General features: G+C 46.0%; 2 protein-coding genes across 5 annotated transcripts in view; both read right to left on the reverse strand.

Annotated features, from left to right (window-relative positions):
- The window catches only part of CKAP5 (cytoskeleton associated protein 5), a 99,333-nt gene extending 94,785 nt beyond the window's left edge, over positions 1 to 4,548 (reverse strand). Inside the window, exon 1 of one of the 2 annotated variants that reach the window (XM_084629875.1) lies at positions 4,460 to 4,548. The gene's annotated coding sequence lies outside the window, so the exon portion shown is untranslated. Of the gene's footprint in view, positions 1 to 3,842; positions 3,864 to 4,459 lie in introns of those variants that run through there. The other variant, XM_084629877.1, reaches the window with a different exon arrangement.
- Positions 4,549 to 11,408: 6,860 nt separating this feature from the next.
- The window catches only part of LRP4 (LDL receptor related protein 4), a 104,906-nt gene continuing 99,525 nt past the window's right edge, over positions 11,409 to 16,789 (reverse strand). For all 3 annotated transcript variants that reach the window (XM_084630489.1, XM_084630488.1, XM_084630487.1), the window contains 2 exons: positions 16,529 to 16,670; positions 11,409 to 14,557 (listed from right to left, as the gene is read on the reverse strand). In XM_084630489.1, coding sequence (XP_084486615.1) covers positions 14,222 to 14,557; positions 16,529 to 16,670 — 478 coding nt within the window. In that variant the 3' untranslated portion in view covers positions 11,409 to 14,221. The remainder of the gene's footprint in view (positions 14,558 to 16,528; positions 16,671 to 16,789) is intronic.

Here is a 16,789-nt window from a genome sequence, read left to right on the forward strand (position 1 = left end):
TATAATCAACTTTTACATACTTGAAGACTTATCAGGTTCCCAGTCAGTTTTCTTTCCTTATTTAGAGCTCACCTTTGGCTATAGAGAAGGAACAGGGGTAGCAGTGATGGTCTGGAGCTGTTGGACATTAAAGATGCTAACCTGTGAGAAGATCATAATTTCAGCTACTGCTCTAGAACAAGACATGCAATTACAGCTATCCTGTAGGGCAGATCAATCAGTAACACGTCTAATTTGTTGCTTGACATTTTGAGATGCATGTTCTAAAACAGTGGCTCTCAACCCTTCTAAACTACTGTATCCCTTTCAGTAGTATAATTTGTCTTGCATACCCCCAAGTTTCACCTCACTTAAATATTACTTGCTTGCAAAATGAGACAAGAGTCAGAGCACACTATTACTGAAAAAAATGCTTACTTTCTCATTTATCATATAATTATAAAATAAATCAATTAGAATATAAATATTGTACTTACATTTCAATGTACAGTATATAGAACAGTATAAACAAGTAATTGTATGAAATTTTAGTCTGTACTGACTTCAGTAGTCCTTTTTATGTAGCCTGTTGTAAAACTAAGCAAATATCTAGATGATTTGTTGTACCCCCAGAAGACCTCTGCATACCCCCAGGGGTAAATATACCTCTAGTTGAGAATGTACCCCTGTTCTAGAATAACTAAGTGCCATTTATGACAAAGCCTGGTACAGTAGAAGCTGGGGTGAAGAGTTTCCTCCTGAGAAAAAGTACTGAAACAAGTCATGATCTGGCCTTTTAGCCTTCTGCTCTGCTAGCCTGAAGAAATAAGTCTCCTTTGGAGTATCAAAACTGCTCAGGGAACTAATCTCTGAAGATACCTTTCCACTGTTACAGCTCTCTCATGAGGCATCAACAGCACACATCATTTTCTTCTGTCAAACGTTTATCATTCACTGTAAACGAGCTGCAAAAGTAATTGTTTCAATGATACCTTGCTTCAAAGCTCACAATCCTAACTCAAAAGGCAAGAATCTTTGCAACAACTCACTTCAAGAGACTTCTTAAGTTGGACGGACAACCACAGTAACATTGCCTTTTCATATATGGTCCAAACAAGGTTAAATTTAGACACAAACATACTAGATTTTCCTGCAGCACACATCCGGACCCACTGCCATCTCCCCTTGTGAGAAAATATCCTGAGAAGTGCTGTTCCTCCTACACTGTACAATGCTTGCAAAGATTATGCAAACCTAATCAGTTTCATTCTGTTATGGAGGGAGGACAGCCATTCAATCCTAAAGGATGCAGCAGCACTTCTAGTAGGAACTCATTTCCCTCCCAACCCTGTAAAAAAAATCCATAAACCAGAATCATATTACATCAGTTGTTTCAAAGTTAAGAAAATTAACAGCTAATATTCTATAAAGTTAGGAACACAGGAAATTCAGAGTTTAAAAAAAACTACCCTGAATCTCCACTGTTAATGATGCCCCAAAGGAGGGGGGAAATCAGAAGCACGCTGCAACCGTATCTATCCGTAATATACAGCTTTATTTTAGACTGTGACTATAACTTTGAGTTCCATAATCATATATGATGGTGCACTTCTTTATGGCTCTTTAATCATACATCAATGAATCTAAAACTCCTGCGAGATGGTTATCACAGTAACCAATTATTTATTGGTTTCAGAGTAGCAGCCATGTTAGTCTGTATCCGCAAAAGTAAATGAGTACTTGTGGCACCTTAGAAACTAACAAATTTATTTGAGCATAAGCTTTCAAGGAAGTGAGCTGTAGCTCACAAAAGCTTATGCTCAAATAAATTTGTTAGTCTCTAAGGTGCCACAAGTACTCCTTTTCTTTTTGCAATTATTTATTCTCCACTCTTCATTATAAGACCAAACCCTAAACTACTCATCACCTCAAAGGATTGAATGCTATTCTTCCATCCAAGTGGCCAGCTTTCCCTCTTCCACCACTAGGCACAGAACTAGCCGGTCTTCCCAAACACATCACATGCCTAGACCATGAAGCTACAGCACGTAGACTGCAAAAGTTAACATGGAAATAAGTAACATTTGAAATAGGAGATGTACATATGAAAAAAAGTTTAAAATGTTGCTCTATGGAGTGCATACTTGTTGTTCCAACAAAAAAGAAAGATGGGATTCTTGAATCTCTACAGGGAAGAGAGAAGGTAGTTTGACTACCTTCTCTGGTTTTCCCTAAGTCAGAAATCCAGCTCTTCAAATTTAACCTGAATTGTTTGTGCACACATGCATCTCTCACACACACACCATGTTTATGTTGGAACTCCCATCTACTGTTCTAAACTTCCCATCTTGCTGATAATTCTCACAAATAAACGACTAATTGCAAGTTTAAGGTCCTCTGTTTAGAGCCACATTAGCGCAATGGACTGCTACTTTTGCTGGCATTTTCCTCCATGTAACTTTCTTTGAATGCAATGCAAGTGTTTTAATTTCATTGCAACTCCGTTTGTTTTTAAAAGAACATTTGCAAATTTTAAAGAGGAGAACTACCTGTGCTGAAAGGATAAAAACCTCAAACAAGGCCAAATGTGGAAAGAGAAAGGATGTAGGGGGAGGGAAAGAAATAGGAGAATTAGATCACCTTTTGAATTTATAAGATCAGCTGCTCCAGTGTTAGAGCTTATATTCACTACACTGCAAAATGCATATTTAAAAGGACACACTGGCAGGTAAATTTCCATGGCCTGCAAAGACAAGTCTCCTCATTAAGTTAGTAGAGGTGATACCATGTGACCTCTCTTTCTATCATGAAGAAGCTCCCCTATAGAAGACAATCCAAAATTCAAAGTTCCATTTTTTTCTGAAAATTAGATAACTAACAACAAAAATGTTTTGCTCAACATTTGCAATGCTGAAGAATAGAGTATGCAATTGTGGAAACAAGACACATTCTAAGATAAACAGAGCACCATCTTCAGTTACAGCCCATTTCAAACCCTATGTGCACATCTGTATACAAAATAAAAATTAGAATCGAGAAAGGAGAGAATGCAGCATAACAAGGCAGCCTACACATGGATTAAAATATGCTCCAATCTAGCACTGTAAATATACTCTATGAGAAATAGATGGCAGAATGATTTGCTTGCAGGGGTAGCATCCAGTCTTAGCTTGTTATGCACAATCTAATTTACATTCTCTATCCTCTTCTGCTGCATAGTACTAAAGCTGTGCTGCATTTTCTGATTGTCACTGACGGCCGGATTCAGCCAAAGTAAAACTTGCAAAAGGTAACAGACAGCCTAGCCTGTCTGCTGATGCTGTGATAAGGGTCACAAGACATCTTTCTACTTAGCAAGAATACCAAAAGATTTGACAGACATGAGAATATTCTTTTCAGGGGCTATCTTGTGACCCACACCACCAAAAAAATCAGTCGGAAACTCATTCCGAAGCTAGATCACCAGAATTCAAGACATATCTTAAGTCCAAGTATCAAGAGCTGCAAAGAACCAACTGAGTGCCAAGAGTTATGCCTCAAGAGAGAGCTCAGTTCACAAGACATTAGTTTTTTTTCAAATCACTTCTAGATGCAGGAATTGTCATGTATCAAACAAACTGGTTTCCACCTAGAAAGTCTGGCCTGATCTAAATTCCATAGCAAAAACTCAAGTGATCATTTTCCGAACTAGTTGTTAGGAAGTCTGTCAGGTGCTAATAAAGCTCAGCATGCCGAGGGTCTCTGATAACCTGCACAGTGACCCAAAAAGTACCTTTAATGCTGCCAGGTAACAAGAGCCCGATACACTACACCTCAGCTCGGAGTGCCCAAAGGGCCAACCGAGTCCCGCCTTGACAACTCACGGAAAGTCCAAGCGTTGCATCCAACACAACTTTCAAACAGGGCATATTCCAGCCCGCAGCTGCGCTAACACGGAGGTGCGAGTACAAGGGAGCACGGCGCCATCAGAGCTGGAACCGCTGGTCCCTGCAGGCCACACGCTTGGCCCCACCTAGCGTTGGCAGACACCTAATGCGGGCGCGCTACGTTCCCCACGGGCGCCCCTGCAGACTCGCCCCACGGCCGCTCCGGGAAGAGGTCGCTGCCGGCCGGGTCGCTCGGTTAGGAGCTCAGCACGTTCTCGGCCTACGGCAGCTCCGCACCCCATCGCCGCAGCGGCGGCTACTGGCAAGGCCCGAGCTCTGGCTCGCGGGAGAGTCCCAAGGGGACCGGGTTTGTTCTTCCCAGGCCCCCACCTCACTGGGTGGATGGGCCTAGAGACCCCGCGCCGGCCCCGCCCCACAGCAGGACGTTAAACTGTCCGCTCACTTCTCCCCCCCCCCACCCCCCCGGGACCCTGTTGGGCGGGAGAAGGGAAATGTCACCCGCGAGCGGGAGCCTCGTGACACGGGCGGGGAAGCCCCCGGCTAGACATGTAAGTCCGGGGCGGGGGCGGGGAGAGGACACTGGTGACGCTCACCTGAGCCGGTGCGGCGAACTCCAGGCCGCTCCTCAGCGAGGTTTGAAATCACTAACGCCCCCCGCACCTCGCAGTGTCCTCAGCACCCATTGGTCGCTGCCGGCCCCGCCTATGCCCTCAACCTGGCAACTCATTGGGTAGTTTGAATCCGGTAGAGCTACGTACCGTCTCTGTTCTTTAAAGGGGCAGCTCCAGGCCGCGGTGGCTGCGGCGCTGCATCCGGCATGAGAAGCCCCCACGGCCCGTTCTCTGGCCAGTGCCGGGCAAAGCCCCGCCCGCCCGCCTGACTACCCGCGGGTACCGGACTGCCGGCTGCGGCCTGCTAGGGAGCCCGCGCCAGCCGAGTGAGTCGGGCAACGTGAGGAAGGCGCCAGGGTGGGGAACAAGGAGCCGGGCTGCGCCTCTCGCCGCTGGCTTGACGGAGGGGGGAGGAGGCGCTGCGCGCTGCGCCGGGAAGGCAACACGTGACACTAATTTGAAATGATACTTTATATCGGACACGTGATTGGCCTGCGGAACTCACTGCCGCGAAAACCCGTCAGGAGTTTGGCAGGCTTGAAGAAATCTTTGCTAGTTCGATGACCACTGAACACCCATAGTTACATTAGAGATGATAAACCTCCACAGGGGACACATGGACTGCCTGCTTCAGGAGGGGCCTGAGGTGCTAATTAACTGGTTGGTGAAGAAAAAGCTTCCACTAAAAATAATTTTGTAATTGTCCACTTCATGTTTTCATAAGTTTTCCTCTGACTGAGACAAGATACTGGACTTGTTGGACCACTGGTCGAAATGGCCCACCTTAATTATGCACATTGTAGGGAGAGTGGTCACTTTGGATGAGCTATTACCAGCAGGAGAGTGAGTTTGTGTGTGTGGTTTTTGGGAGGGGAGTGAGGGGGTGAGAGAACCTGGATTTGTGCAGGAAATGGCCCGACTTGATTGTCATGCACATTGTGTAAAGAGTTGTCACTTTGGAGGGGCTATCACCAGCAAGAGAGTGAATTTGTGGGGGGTGGGGGTGGGGTGGAGGGTGAGAAAACCTGGATTTGTGCTGGAAATGGCCCACCTGATGATCACTTTAGATAAGCTATTACCAGCAGGACAGTGGGGTGGGAGGAGGTATTTTTTCATATTCTCTGTGTATATAAAGTCTGCTGCAGTTTCCACGGCATGCATCTGATGAAGTGAGCTGTAGCTCACGAAAGCTCATGCTCAAATAAATTGGTTAGTCTCTAAGGTGCCACAAGTACTCCTTTTCTTTTTGGTCTGAACTAGTAGAGCAATTCCTATCTAAAGTGATGAAAAAGTAATTATAGTTTCACCTGGGGCTTTTAGTTTCTCCAGCCACTCATTAACCCTCATGGTCTGTCTGTCTACCATACAATACATTATTGCTTAGACAATAAAGATACAAAGCCTATAAGGAAAACAACATCTGAAGCATAAGCAAGGAAAATACAAAAAGTAACTAATTCCTCTCTCCTTTAAACATACCAGTTCCTGGAGACTGGTACTGAAAAGAATCCATGGAAGGTAGATGTGGGATGCAAATGGCAGGGAGTATCGTAGTGAAGGGCCAGGGATTTAAATTTCTGACCTTGGATAGCAGAGTGATATGTTCAGTGATGATGCACATACTTTGCTATTACTTATGAGGAAAACAGTCAAAAACCAAACAAATCTATAAAATGAACCAGTCAACAAATGAGGAAGACTTATGTCTGCAGGAGACAGAACTTTCACAGAAGATGGATCAAGACTGGAATTTACTGCTTGAGTAAATAAGAATGACCACTAACCTTGCTGCAGGTGGAACTAACTGTAGAGAAGGCTTGTCTTCCAAAGCAGACCACAACCAGGTAATTCAGTGCCGGCATGGCAGCTGGGTGTGTCTGAGTCCTCACCTTTTTATTTTTTAATGTTACAGTAGCACTTGCCTCTGGCTCCAATTTCTGAAACAAGTTCTTTTTACTGCCGAAACAGAGAGCCAGGCCCAATTCAAACTCATTTCCTAACCTGGCAGGCTTTGGGAATTATGCACAGAATGCACCTAACTCCTGGGAAGGGTGGGAAGATAGAACCTCTTGTCAGAGGTGAAGGAGTTACTGCAGCATAAGGAAGCCTGAAAGGAGATCCATTCCTCTGACAAAAGGAGGGTGGACTTTAACTTAGTTTTCTCAAAACAACCCTCTCAAACATCAGCATCCTTACATTTTGTATATATAAAAATATACAGAATTTTAACCTTGTTGCTGTTGGCAGAGTTGAAAAGGATTTTTCTTTTTGCATTTACTTTTCAGGAGAGGTGCTCAGCTATCACTGTGTCAACCACAGTATAAATTCCTAGACAGAGAAGTCAACAGATCTAGGTGTTTATACTGTACTCCACAGTGCGGTGTTCAGGCATCTAAGGCCCAATCTCTTGTCTCATGGGGGAGCCTAATATTGTTGTAAAGGAGAAGTGGCTTTTCAATTGCATTCCAGTATTAAATGCAAACATCTAGGTTAATGGAAATGGTTATGGTAGGAGTTTAGATGTTCCTAAGTCAAGAAATGCACCAGTTAATGTTCCCATAGGAACTAAACTGCCCCACATGTTTATGTGGCCACATTTCATGCTGGCAGCCATCCTTGGACTGAAACTCTTTTTAGTCAGTCTAGGTTCTACTGTACCTATCCGAGGATATTAGAGCAGCATATACTTGAGTAGTAGTTAGGTCTGTTAAATGAGGCCTTAAGATATACGTACTACTATGCAATGTGACAAGTTAGTATTGTGATGAGCCTTCTGTACTGTGACCAACCTGATTGCCTTCTATGATGAGATAACTGGCACTGTGGCTATGGGGAAAAGCAGTGGACATGATATATCTTGACTTTAGCAAAGCTTTTGATACAGTCTCCCACAGTATTCTTGCCAGCAAGTTAAAAAGGTATGGATTGGATGAATGGACTAGAAGGTGGATAAAAAACTGGCTAGATCATTGGGCCCAATGGGTAGTGATCAACGGCTCAATATCTATCTCAATATTGGCAGCCGGTATCAAGTGGAGTGCCCCAGGGGTCAATTTTGTTCAACATCTTCATTAATGAGCTGGATCGTAGGCGCCGACTCCGTAGGTGCTCTAGGGCTGGAGCACCCACGGGGAAAAATTAGTGGGTGCTCTGTACCCACTGGCAGCCAAGCTTCCTCCCCAGCCTCCCGCCTCGCCTCACCTCACCTCCGCCTCCTCCCAGCGCTTGCCACCGCCAAACAGCTGTAGCAAGCTCTCGGAGGGAGGGGGGAGGAGTGGGAACATGGGGCGCTCAGGGGAGGGGCCGGGGATTGGGGGAAGGAGTCCAATAGGGGCAAGGAGGGAACGGAGTTGGGGCAGGGACTTTGGAGAAGGGGTTGGAATGGGCTAGGGGTAGAAGGGGGGTCGAGGACCCACTGGCACCAGAAGTCATTGGTGCCTATCATCTGGATGATAGGATGGATTGCACCCTCATCAACTTCATGGATGACGCTAAGATGGGAGGAGATGTAGATATGGTGGAAGGTAAGGATAGGGTCCAGAGTGACCTAGATAAATTGGAGGACTGGGGCAAAAGAAATCTGATAACGTTCAACAAGGACAAGTGCAGAGTCCTGCACTTAGGATGGAAGAATCCCATACACTGCTACAGGCTGTGGACCAACTGGGTAAGCAGCAGTTCTGCAGAAAAGGACCTGGGGATTACAGTGGACAAGAAGCTGGATATGAGTCAGCAGTGTGCCCTTGTTGCCAAGAAGGCAAACGGCATATTGGGCTGCATTAGTAGGAGCATTGCCAGCAGATCCAGGGAAGTGATAATTCCCCTCTATTTGGTACCGATGAGGCCACATCTGGAGTATTGTGTCCAGTTTTGGGCCCCCCACTACAGAAAGGATGTGGACAAATTGGAGAGAGTCCAGCACAGGGCAATGAAAATGATTAGGGGGCTGGGGCACGTGACTGAGGGAACTGGTCTTATTTTAATCTACAGAAGAGAACAGTGAGGGGGGATTTAATAGCAGCCTTCAACTACTTGAAGGGGGTTCCAAAGAGGATGGAGCTAGGCTGTTCTCAGTGGTGGCAGATGACAGAACAAGGAGCAATGGTCTCATGTTGCAGTGGGGGAGAGAGAGAGGTAGGTTAGATATTAGGAAAAACTATTTCACTAGGAGGGTGGTGAAGCACCAGAATGCGTTACCTAGGGAGGTGGTGGTGGAACCTCCATCCTTAGTTTTTAAGGCCCAGCTTGACAAAACCTTGGCTGGGATGATTTATTTTATTTTTTCCAGTGTGAATAAATGTAAAGTAATACACATTGGAAAAAATAACCCCAACTATATATACAATATGATGGGGGCTAGTTTAGCTACAACTAATTAGGAGAAAGATCTTGGAGTCATCGTGGATAGTTCTCTGAAGATGTCCATGCAGTGTGCAGCAGTAGTCAAAAAAGCAAACGGAATGTTAGGAATCATTTAAAAAGGGATAGAGAATAAGACAGAGAATATCTTATTGCCTTATATAAATCCATGGTATGCCCACATCTTGAATACTGCATACAGATGTGGTCCCCTCATCTCAAAAAAGATATACTGGCATTGGAAAAGGTTCAGAAAAGGGTAACTAAAATGATTAGGGGTTTGGAACAGGTCCCATAGGAGGAGAGATTAAAGAGGCTAGGACTTTTCAGCTTGGAAAAGAGGAGACTAAGGGGGAATATGATAGACGTAGATAAAATCATGAGTGGTGTGGAGAAAGTAAATAAGGAAAAGTTATCTGCTTGTTCCCATAATACAAGAACTAGGGCCACCAAATGAAATTGATGGGCAGCAGGTTTGAAACAAATAAAAGGAAGTTGTTCTTCACTCAGCGCACAGTCAACCTGTGGAACTCCTTGCCTGAGGAGGTTGTGAAGGCTAGGACTATAAGAGGGTTTAGAAGAGAACTGGATAAATTAATGGAGGTTAAGTCCATTAATGGCTATTAACCAGGATGGGTAAGGAATGGTGTCCCTAGCCTCTTTGTCAGAGGGTGGAGATAGATGGCAGGAGAGATCACTTGATCATTACCTGTTAGGTTCACTCCCTCTGGGGCTCCTGGCTTGGCCACTGTCGGTAGACAGGATACTGGGCTGGGTGGACCTTTGGTCTGACCCAGTATGGTCATTCTTATGTTTTTACGATTTAGTTGGGGTTGGTCCTGCTTTGAGCGGGGGATTGGACTAGATATGTTCCTGAGGTCTCTTCCAACTCTAATCTTCTATGACTTCCTACTGTTCAAAGCCATAACCCTAAGATTAAATTAATTTACAATTTTTGCATTTAACTTCCCTATTTGTTTTGTTCTAAGAAAATAGAAATGTAAAATGAGGAAACAGACTGCAATTTGTCCTATTGATCTAATTGAGTACATGTGTGAGGTGTGATACACACATACACCTCTGGAGTCTCCCCAGGACAAATCCAAACTCTTGAACAGCCCACCTTATGGGAACTTACAGAAAAAATAAAACCTCTGAGGGCAGAGTCCAAGATACTAGGGGCTGAAACTCTCTATGAATGTTTTGCAGAGGAAAAAGCATACATATGCTGAATCAGAATAGAAAGTGACTTGTTACTCACTGACGTTATAACAAAAGGGAATTCAGTGTGTTGCAATTATTCAGCCTTCTTCCCAAGAATGAATCTTACTTCCCACCCTATGCTTAAGAGAAAATCAATCCTCCTGGGCCAGGCTCCCTCACTGTCCCCTGCATGTGTTTTGGAGTTTCATGGCCGTCCCAGCTCAGGCCGTTCATCACTCCATTGATTTTGTTATGCAGTTGGTGGCTTCTGTATTCCCCCTTTCAGGATCATCTGTCAGGTACCTTCAGAATAGTTGACTCCCCTTTAGCTCTACTGCCCTTCAGTCTACCCTCCTTTTGTCAGAGGAGTGGATCTCCTTTCAGGCTTCCTTATGCTGCAGTAACTCCTCCACCTGTGACAGGAGGTTTTGTCTTCCCACCCTTCCCAGGAGTTTGTACATTCTGTGCATAGTTCCCAAACCCTGCCAGATTAGGAAGTGAGTTTGAATTGGGCCTGGCTCTCTGTCTTGGCAGTAGAGATAACTTGTTTCAGAAATTGGAGCACATATACCCAAACACAAGTATCACTGCGGCATTTAAAAAATAAAAAGGTGAGTGCTCAGGAGCAACCGGGTGCTATGCCCACACTGAATTATCTTGGTGTGGTCTGCTGTGGAAGACCAGCTTTCTCTGCTCGTGTTGCCTGAATACCATATTGGGGGTGATACAGAGATGGATCTCTGCATAGAGAAGCTTGATTGTCCTCCTCTTTCAGTTTTAAAATATTACTAAAATCAAAAGGTCCAAATCCCACTTCTCTCAGTGAACTGTGGGTGAGTCAATCCTGTCTCGTGGTTAGAGCAGGGAGACATGTCTGGAGACTTGGATTCTGTTTACAACTCTGCCACTACACACCCCCTACCACCAAGAATGACTTTAAAGCATCACACTGCATTAAGCAAAGGCACCACTGAAGAGAGGATTCCTACAGCAGTCATAGAAAAGGCAACACTATCCATATATGGCTTACAACAATTTGGTCACAATGTTCTTCAGAAAGACTAGGCTACTAGCCCCTGTTGCCATGTCAAACAGAGTGAAGGAAGAATGTGAGCTCACTGCATTTGAGCCACAGTTGTCTCTTTCTTGGCAGTGGGCCTTAGATCAGGCTTCACTGCTGAAGAATGTGTGTGTCACAGTCAGCTGGATTATCCACAGAACACTGCTTCCATTTTCATCTTCTCAATCCCTCCAGCTGCGGTGCTCAGTGAGCAGAGATGAGGTTCTATGCAAACAAGGCCTGGAGCTCCTCATTCTCCAAAGGGAGCCAGTATAACATGCATGATTCACAACTCAAAGCCAAGCAGAGTGATTAAGAAAAGCTAAATTTATATTAAATTATCAACTCCTAAAATACTGAACATAGTGGTTAAATAACTCCAGAAAGTCCAATCTCTCCAGTGAGTAACGTTAAAATCATTACACAAGAATGCAGGGGAATCACTGCCATTAGCTCAGGACAAACAGGAGAGAGAAGTTTGCTTTTTACATAGCAAATCAGTGCTCAAGAGATCATCCCCCAGTTCTGCCCTTTCTACATTCTGTATAGCCCTCATGCAAGTAAGGCCTTTTCCTCCCCAGAACAGGGAAATGCAATGCACCCCCGAGGCAGCATCTCACAAGGGCTGTTTGCTCACATTGGGGGATCTTATGTCCGCTCACACCAGTAGTTGAACTAGGGCTGTAGGAGATTTCACTGCTTCATCTCCCCAGCGTAGCAGACATATGATCTCTGTTGGGGTTGGAGGGGAAGGGACTGGGGAAGTTTGGAGGGTAGCTGTGAATGGTCTTGGGGCTGGAATGTACAGGTTTCCTACCTAGGAGTAGGAATGTGCATAGTTTCAGAGAGAGTTTGAACACCAGTAGCTGTTGGAAAGACTGATTGAGCTTTTCCTTCTGTTCTGCATTCTCAACTCACGCAGCTATTATTTCCATAGGTCCACTGCGTCCCCACTGAGGGGAATGGGTGGGTGTTTCCAGTCCCTCTTCCCCACACACCTGGATGTTTAATGTGTAGTGCAGAGTGATGCATTCACATAACTCATCAGGAGAGAAGAGAGGTAGGGCTGTTCTCCCAGGATGTTAGAGCCTTTTCCCACACAGGCTAGTTCCCCACCCTGCTTCCACTACCCTACACACAGGCTCCCTCCCAACTGGGGTCTTCCTCCTACATTTGAGCCCTTGCTCTTGCCCCTGTGTGTTGCAGCCTGGCTAGCCCAAGTCCATGTTAGTGAAATGGCAAAGCTCTGGCTCCTGCTGCTTTTTCTCCCCACTGAATCCAAATCACCACTCCATGAAGCACCCCTAGCACCAGCTAGGTCCTCCCTACACCCTGGATGGGAATGCACATGGCCTTTTCACAGCAGGAGGCAAGGCTGGGATTATCTCAGGGGATCACTCCTTGGGACAGTTCTGTTTCCAAACACCTAGCTTGGGATTTTATTCTTTACCTTAGATAAAATTCCTATGAAGGAAATGTGGGGACTAAACCCTCTTTTGGAAGGGGAAGAGGTTTTTTTCCTTTAGATGTGGCAAGTCAAGAGAATATTAAAAGAAGAGCTTTGGGCCCAGAAGGAGCTAAAGCTTCAAAGGCTGCCAGGGATGTCTCTCTTGAAGCTCAGATAATTAGGTGTGTGGGTTTTCCACCCCCTGCCTTCCCTGCTCTCCCCTTCCCTCCTAAAAAATGAGGATTTGCAGAGACTAGTTCAAATGTGGTTTGTCTTTGGGTTCCCATGAGCCCTATTCCACATGGATGCCTATTGCCAATGTCATGCATGGACACCAGTCAGCACCCAGGCCCAAGCACACCCCAAAGCTACCAGGGCCCAGCAAGAAACCCACCATGCACTGTGTATAGGAGCCAGGTATAAGTGAAAGGCCTCATAGGCTGCAGAGCCAGAATAGAACTGGGTCCCCATACAGCTAAGGGGAAGAATAGAGACCTCTGCAAGAAGAATTATTTGCCAGTAAAAAAAATGGAGCTTAAAGCACAACTTCTAGTTGATAAGTGACTATTCAAAAATGGCCCCTAGAGCGCCATGGTTATTTCTCCGATTCCATGTCAAATGGGCTCAGTTTACTAATAGAATGGTTTCCCCAATCATCCCACTTCACACGCCACTAGTAAAAAAAAGGTTCTACCAGCCACAACAGATCCTCAGTGACATCTAGTCAGGCCCATGGTCTTCCATAGGTTTGCACAAGTGTAACTGGCTGGCCTTCTGATGGGAACTTTATAAACAGCTTTGTTGATGATGTAAAAGAAGGAATACACTCCAGACTCTCTCCCTCTGAGCTGAGTTTCCTCGCAGTAGGCCTGTGAAGCTAAGAGCAGTAAAAATATATTCTGTCCCCCGATATGGCAGCTCTAACTCCACTGTACACTGAAAGCAGTTAGGAGAGTCCTATCTGCATTCAGTTGCTTTTTGAAGTGGGTGATAGCAACAAGGTGAATAGGAGCAGTGTCCATTGCCAGCAACAGACACAGTGCTCCAGCACCAAGCTTCACCACTCCTGTAGAGATGTGCCAGAAGGTGGGGAAAGTGGCAGTGACATTCTAATGACATCAATCACAAGAAACATAGCAGCTGTGGTTGCTCTCTTTATCCCCTTAGAAGTGACCTGCTGCTACACTGTCCCCTCTTTCAGCCCTCCACCAATTCCCCAAAGTAGAGAGAGCAGAGCTGGCCTCTGAATGAATCGGGCAAGAGGTGCTGAGCCTGATGAGAAGCTGGCAGTGGAGGAGCTCTGCTCTCCCAGAGGCATGAATTGTGAGCTTGACAGTGCAGAACTCGCAGATTGCCAGAGGGGACAGAATCTGAATTAGACTCAGCCCAGAGGAGTCACTGCAGAAGTTACCATGGCAGCTTCCAGGAAAAGGGAACATATAAATAAACCACAAAACAGTGAGAATGAGCCAAAAGGGTCTCTGGGGTCCATTCCCCCCTGCCATGAGGGAACAGTCTGGCCCCAGCTCCTTGCTGAAAGGCAGTCAGTCTCTGGGCTCCTTGCAACAGGAAGGCTTGTCTCTGGGCTTCTCCCTGCATGACAAAATGAGTCCTGTCTCATTCATATAGAGCAGGGGCTGAGGAGGAGCTGGGCATCTCCAAGGTAGTGCATGCTTTAGACCTCACTCTCCGTGGAGGGCTTGCATTGGTGTTTCCAACCTGTGTCTGGGAGTGAGCCGCGCCGTTCCGGGGTGGCTGCTGCCGTGTTGACACTGCTGCACTCAGACTGCTCCTCCTGCAGCAGCTGCTCAGTTTCGGTGTCATCCAGTGAGCCAGAGCTGGCCTGGATAGAGACAGTGTCAGTCTTCATGCAGACGTGGTCCCGGAGTATCCCTCCCCGGGAGCTCCGTATCTGCTTGAGGTCATCCCACTCAGACTCGTCACCGGACAAGAGGCATATTCCTTCCACAATCTTGATCTTTTCCTTGGTGTAGCAATGATCATGACCAGCCTAGCGGGGAGACAACAGAATAAAAATACCCACAGAGCATCAGTCACTTCTAGCCAAAGAACAAAGCAGCGGCTGGAATGAGACAGGCAAAGAAGCAAGCAAAGGGATGGCCCTCAATGAAAAGAGTAACTGGCTGCTGCCATCAGGGCAGCAGAGACCATTCTAGTCTTCCCCCTCACAATGCTCAGCCCAGCACACCCAAGCCCTCCCCAAAGGAATACCCATTCCAAATCTCCAGGCTCCTTCAATCCATGGAAAAAGGTGAGGGAAGATGGCTCTTCTGCTTCACTTGGACAAATGGAGTCAATGCCATTTGGGGGCAGGAATAATACCAGAGCCTGAATAGGAAGGAGAAACCTGGGAAGCAGGAACAGCCAAGAGAGACTAAAGGGCAGAAGTAGGCAGGAAATCAGGTAGGAGTTTGCAATGGGACAAGGCTGCTAAAAAGGTTAATCAGTTTGGGAGCTGCATATGCAGTGGCTTTATATCCCAGAGCAGGGAGGAGCAAGTTGCCCTTTATACACATCTTGAGACAGCCCACCTGGTCTACTGTGTTGGGTTTGAGCACCTCACTGCAGTGAAAATAACAGAGGAAGTATAGAGAACAACAGACATTATCAGAGGGCTAGAGGGACAAAGTTATGAGCAGAGATTAAGAGTGAATTCTGTCTAGCTTGGCTCAGTGATGACTGAAGAGGCATGGGGGTAGACATCTCATAGGTGTTTGTAAACCCGCCCCCCCCAGAGGAGAGAAGAATTATGTGTGTGACACATGTGGGTATATCTAAGTAATGAGACCAAGAAAAAAATGGGAAAGGTTTAGAGTGAATCTCAGGGAAACCATTCTGACAATGGAGTATTGGAGGCTGTGAAATACAGAGGAAAGATTGAGGGATCTATTTCTTGGGGCATTTCAAACAAAACCACTAAAAATTGTCCTATATGGAACAATCCTATCCTGGCCCCTGGGAAAGGAAGTCAATGGTATAACAGGCCTTATCCATCTCCAGGGTCTACAAGAATCATAAACTCCCCCAGATAAGTTATTTTCTTTAAGTAGCATAAACTGCAAACCCTTAGCCGCACAACCAAAAGACCAGTGCGAGAAAATGCCCTGTGCATCCCCAGCCCAGGGAGTTTAGTTGAGCTAGTTCAAAGGCACAAACACAGACACATGGGAAAGCCAGCCGAGCAGCAATTTGTACATGACAGTGTTAGAGCCTTTCAGTGCTGCAGGAGTGAAGGAGATGGGGGTCACTCACACATATACAAACAGAGCAGTGATACCTGACGTGAGGATGTGAGCAGAAATCAGAAGAAGAAAGATGAGAAGCTATCAGGGGGATGAGAAAGTTGCTGAGGAAACAAAGAGGAGAAACTAAGTGCTACACGATAAAAATAGATACAGCTCTATATGGGGCCCATACCAATGTCCTAGTCATCAGGATTTTCAGTTCTTCTCTCCACCCTGCCCCTCCACATGGTGCATAGACAAGAGCTGTGTCCCTTCAAGCCAGACTCTTCCTGGTTCTATCCGTGACTGCCCAGGGCAGTGTTAGGGTCAGTGGGGAAGGACAGGACTCAGCCAAGGAACATGGGTCCAAAGGTAGAATTTTCCCTTTAAACCCAACAGCCTGGTGGCCAGCAACACTGTAAGAGGGACACAGGAGACTACAGGAATAGGGGGTAAGTTGGAGCCTAAGGCAGGTCTGCGCAAGTGGGAAACAATGAGGAACTGAGAGATGTGCTAGTTAAGCCCTGTGAGTCTTGCTTGGTAGCTTACTGCAGCTGCCCTCACCCATCCCAGGGATCTTCCTGGGACAGATTTTGGAGAGCTCTGGGGATGGGGATGTTCTCAGGGTTCAGGTACCTGCCAAGAACCAAGCACAATTCACTTTCACTATTTACATAGATTTGTAATGTTAGGACAGTTAGAAGTTGGTCCCGGAGGCCTCTAAGAGCAGCTCTTACCTCCTTCTTATAGCACAGCTGGTTGTACAAGGTCGGCTTGGGAATAGTTTCGATCTTCACCTCCTGGGTAGCTGTCCGGTATGACGGGTTACTGTAAGTCAGGTTCCCCAAGCCAGGGTCTGTGAACTTAGACTTCTTGTGTCTGTAGGAGGAGAAATCAGGAAGAGGAGGTGGAAGAACAAACAACAGAAATATCCAAAACACATGACCTGGTAGTAATGGGAGACTAACTACCCAGATATCTGTTGGCAAGGTAACACA

Source organism: Lepidochelys olivacea (assembly GCF_965140295.1).
Source record: "Lepidochelys olivacea isolate rLepOli2 genome assembly, chromosome: 6".
Taxonomy (NCBI): domain Eukaryota; kingdom Metazoa; phylum Chordata; order Testudines; family Cheloniidae; genus Lepidochelys; species Lepidochelys olivacea.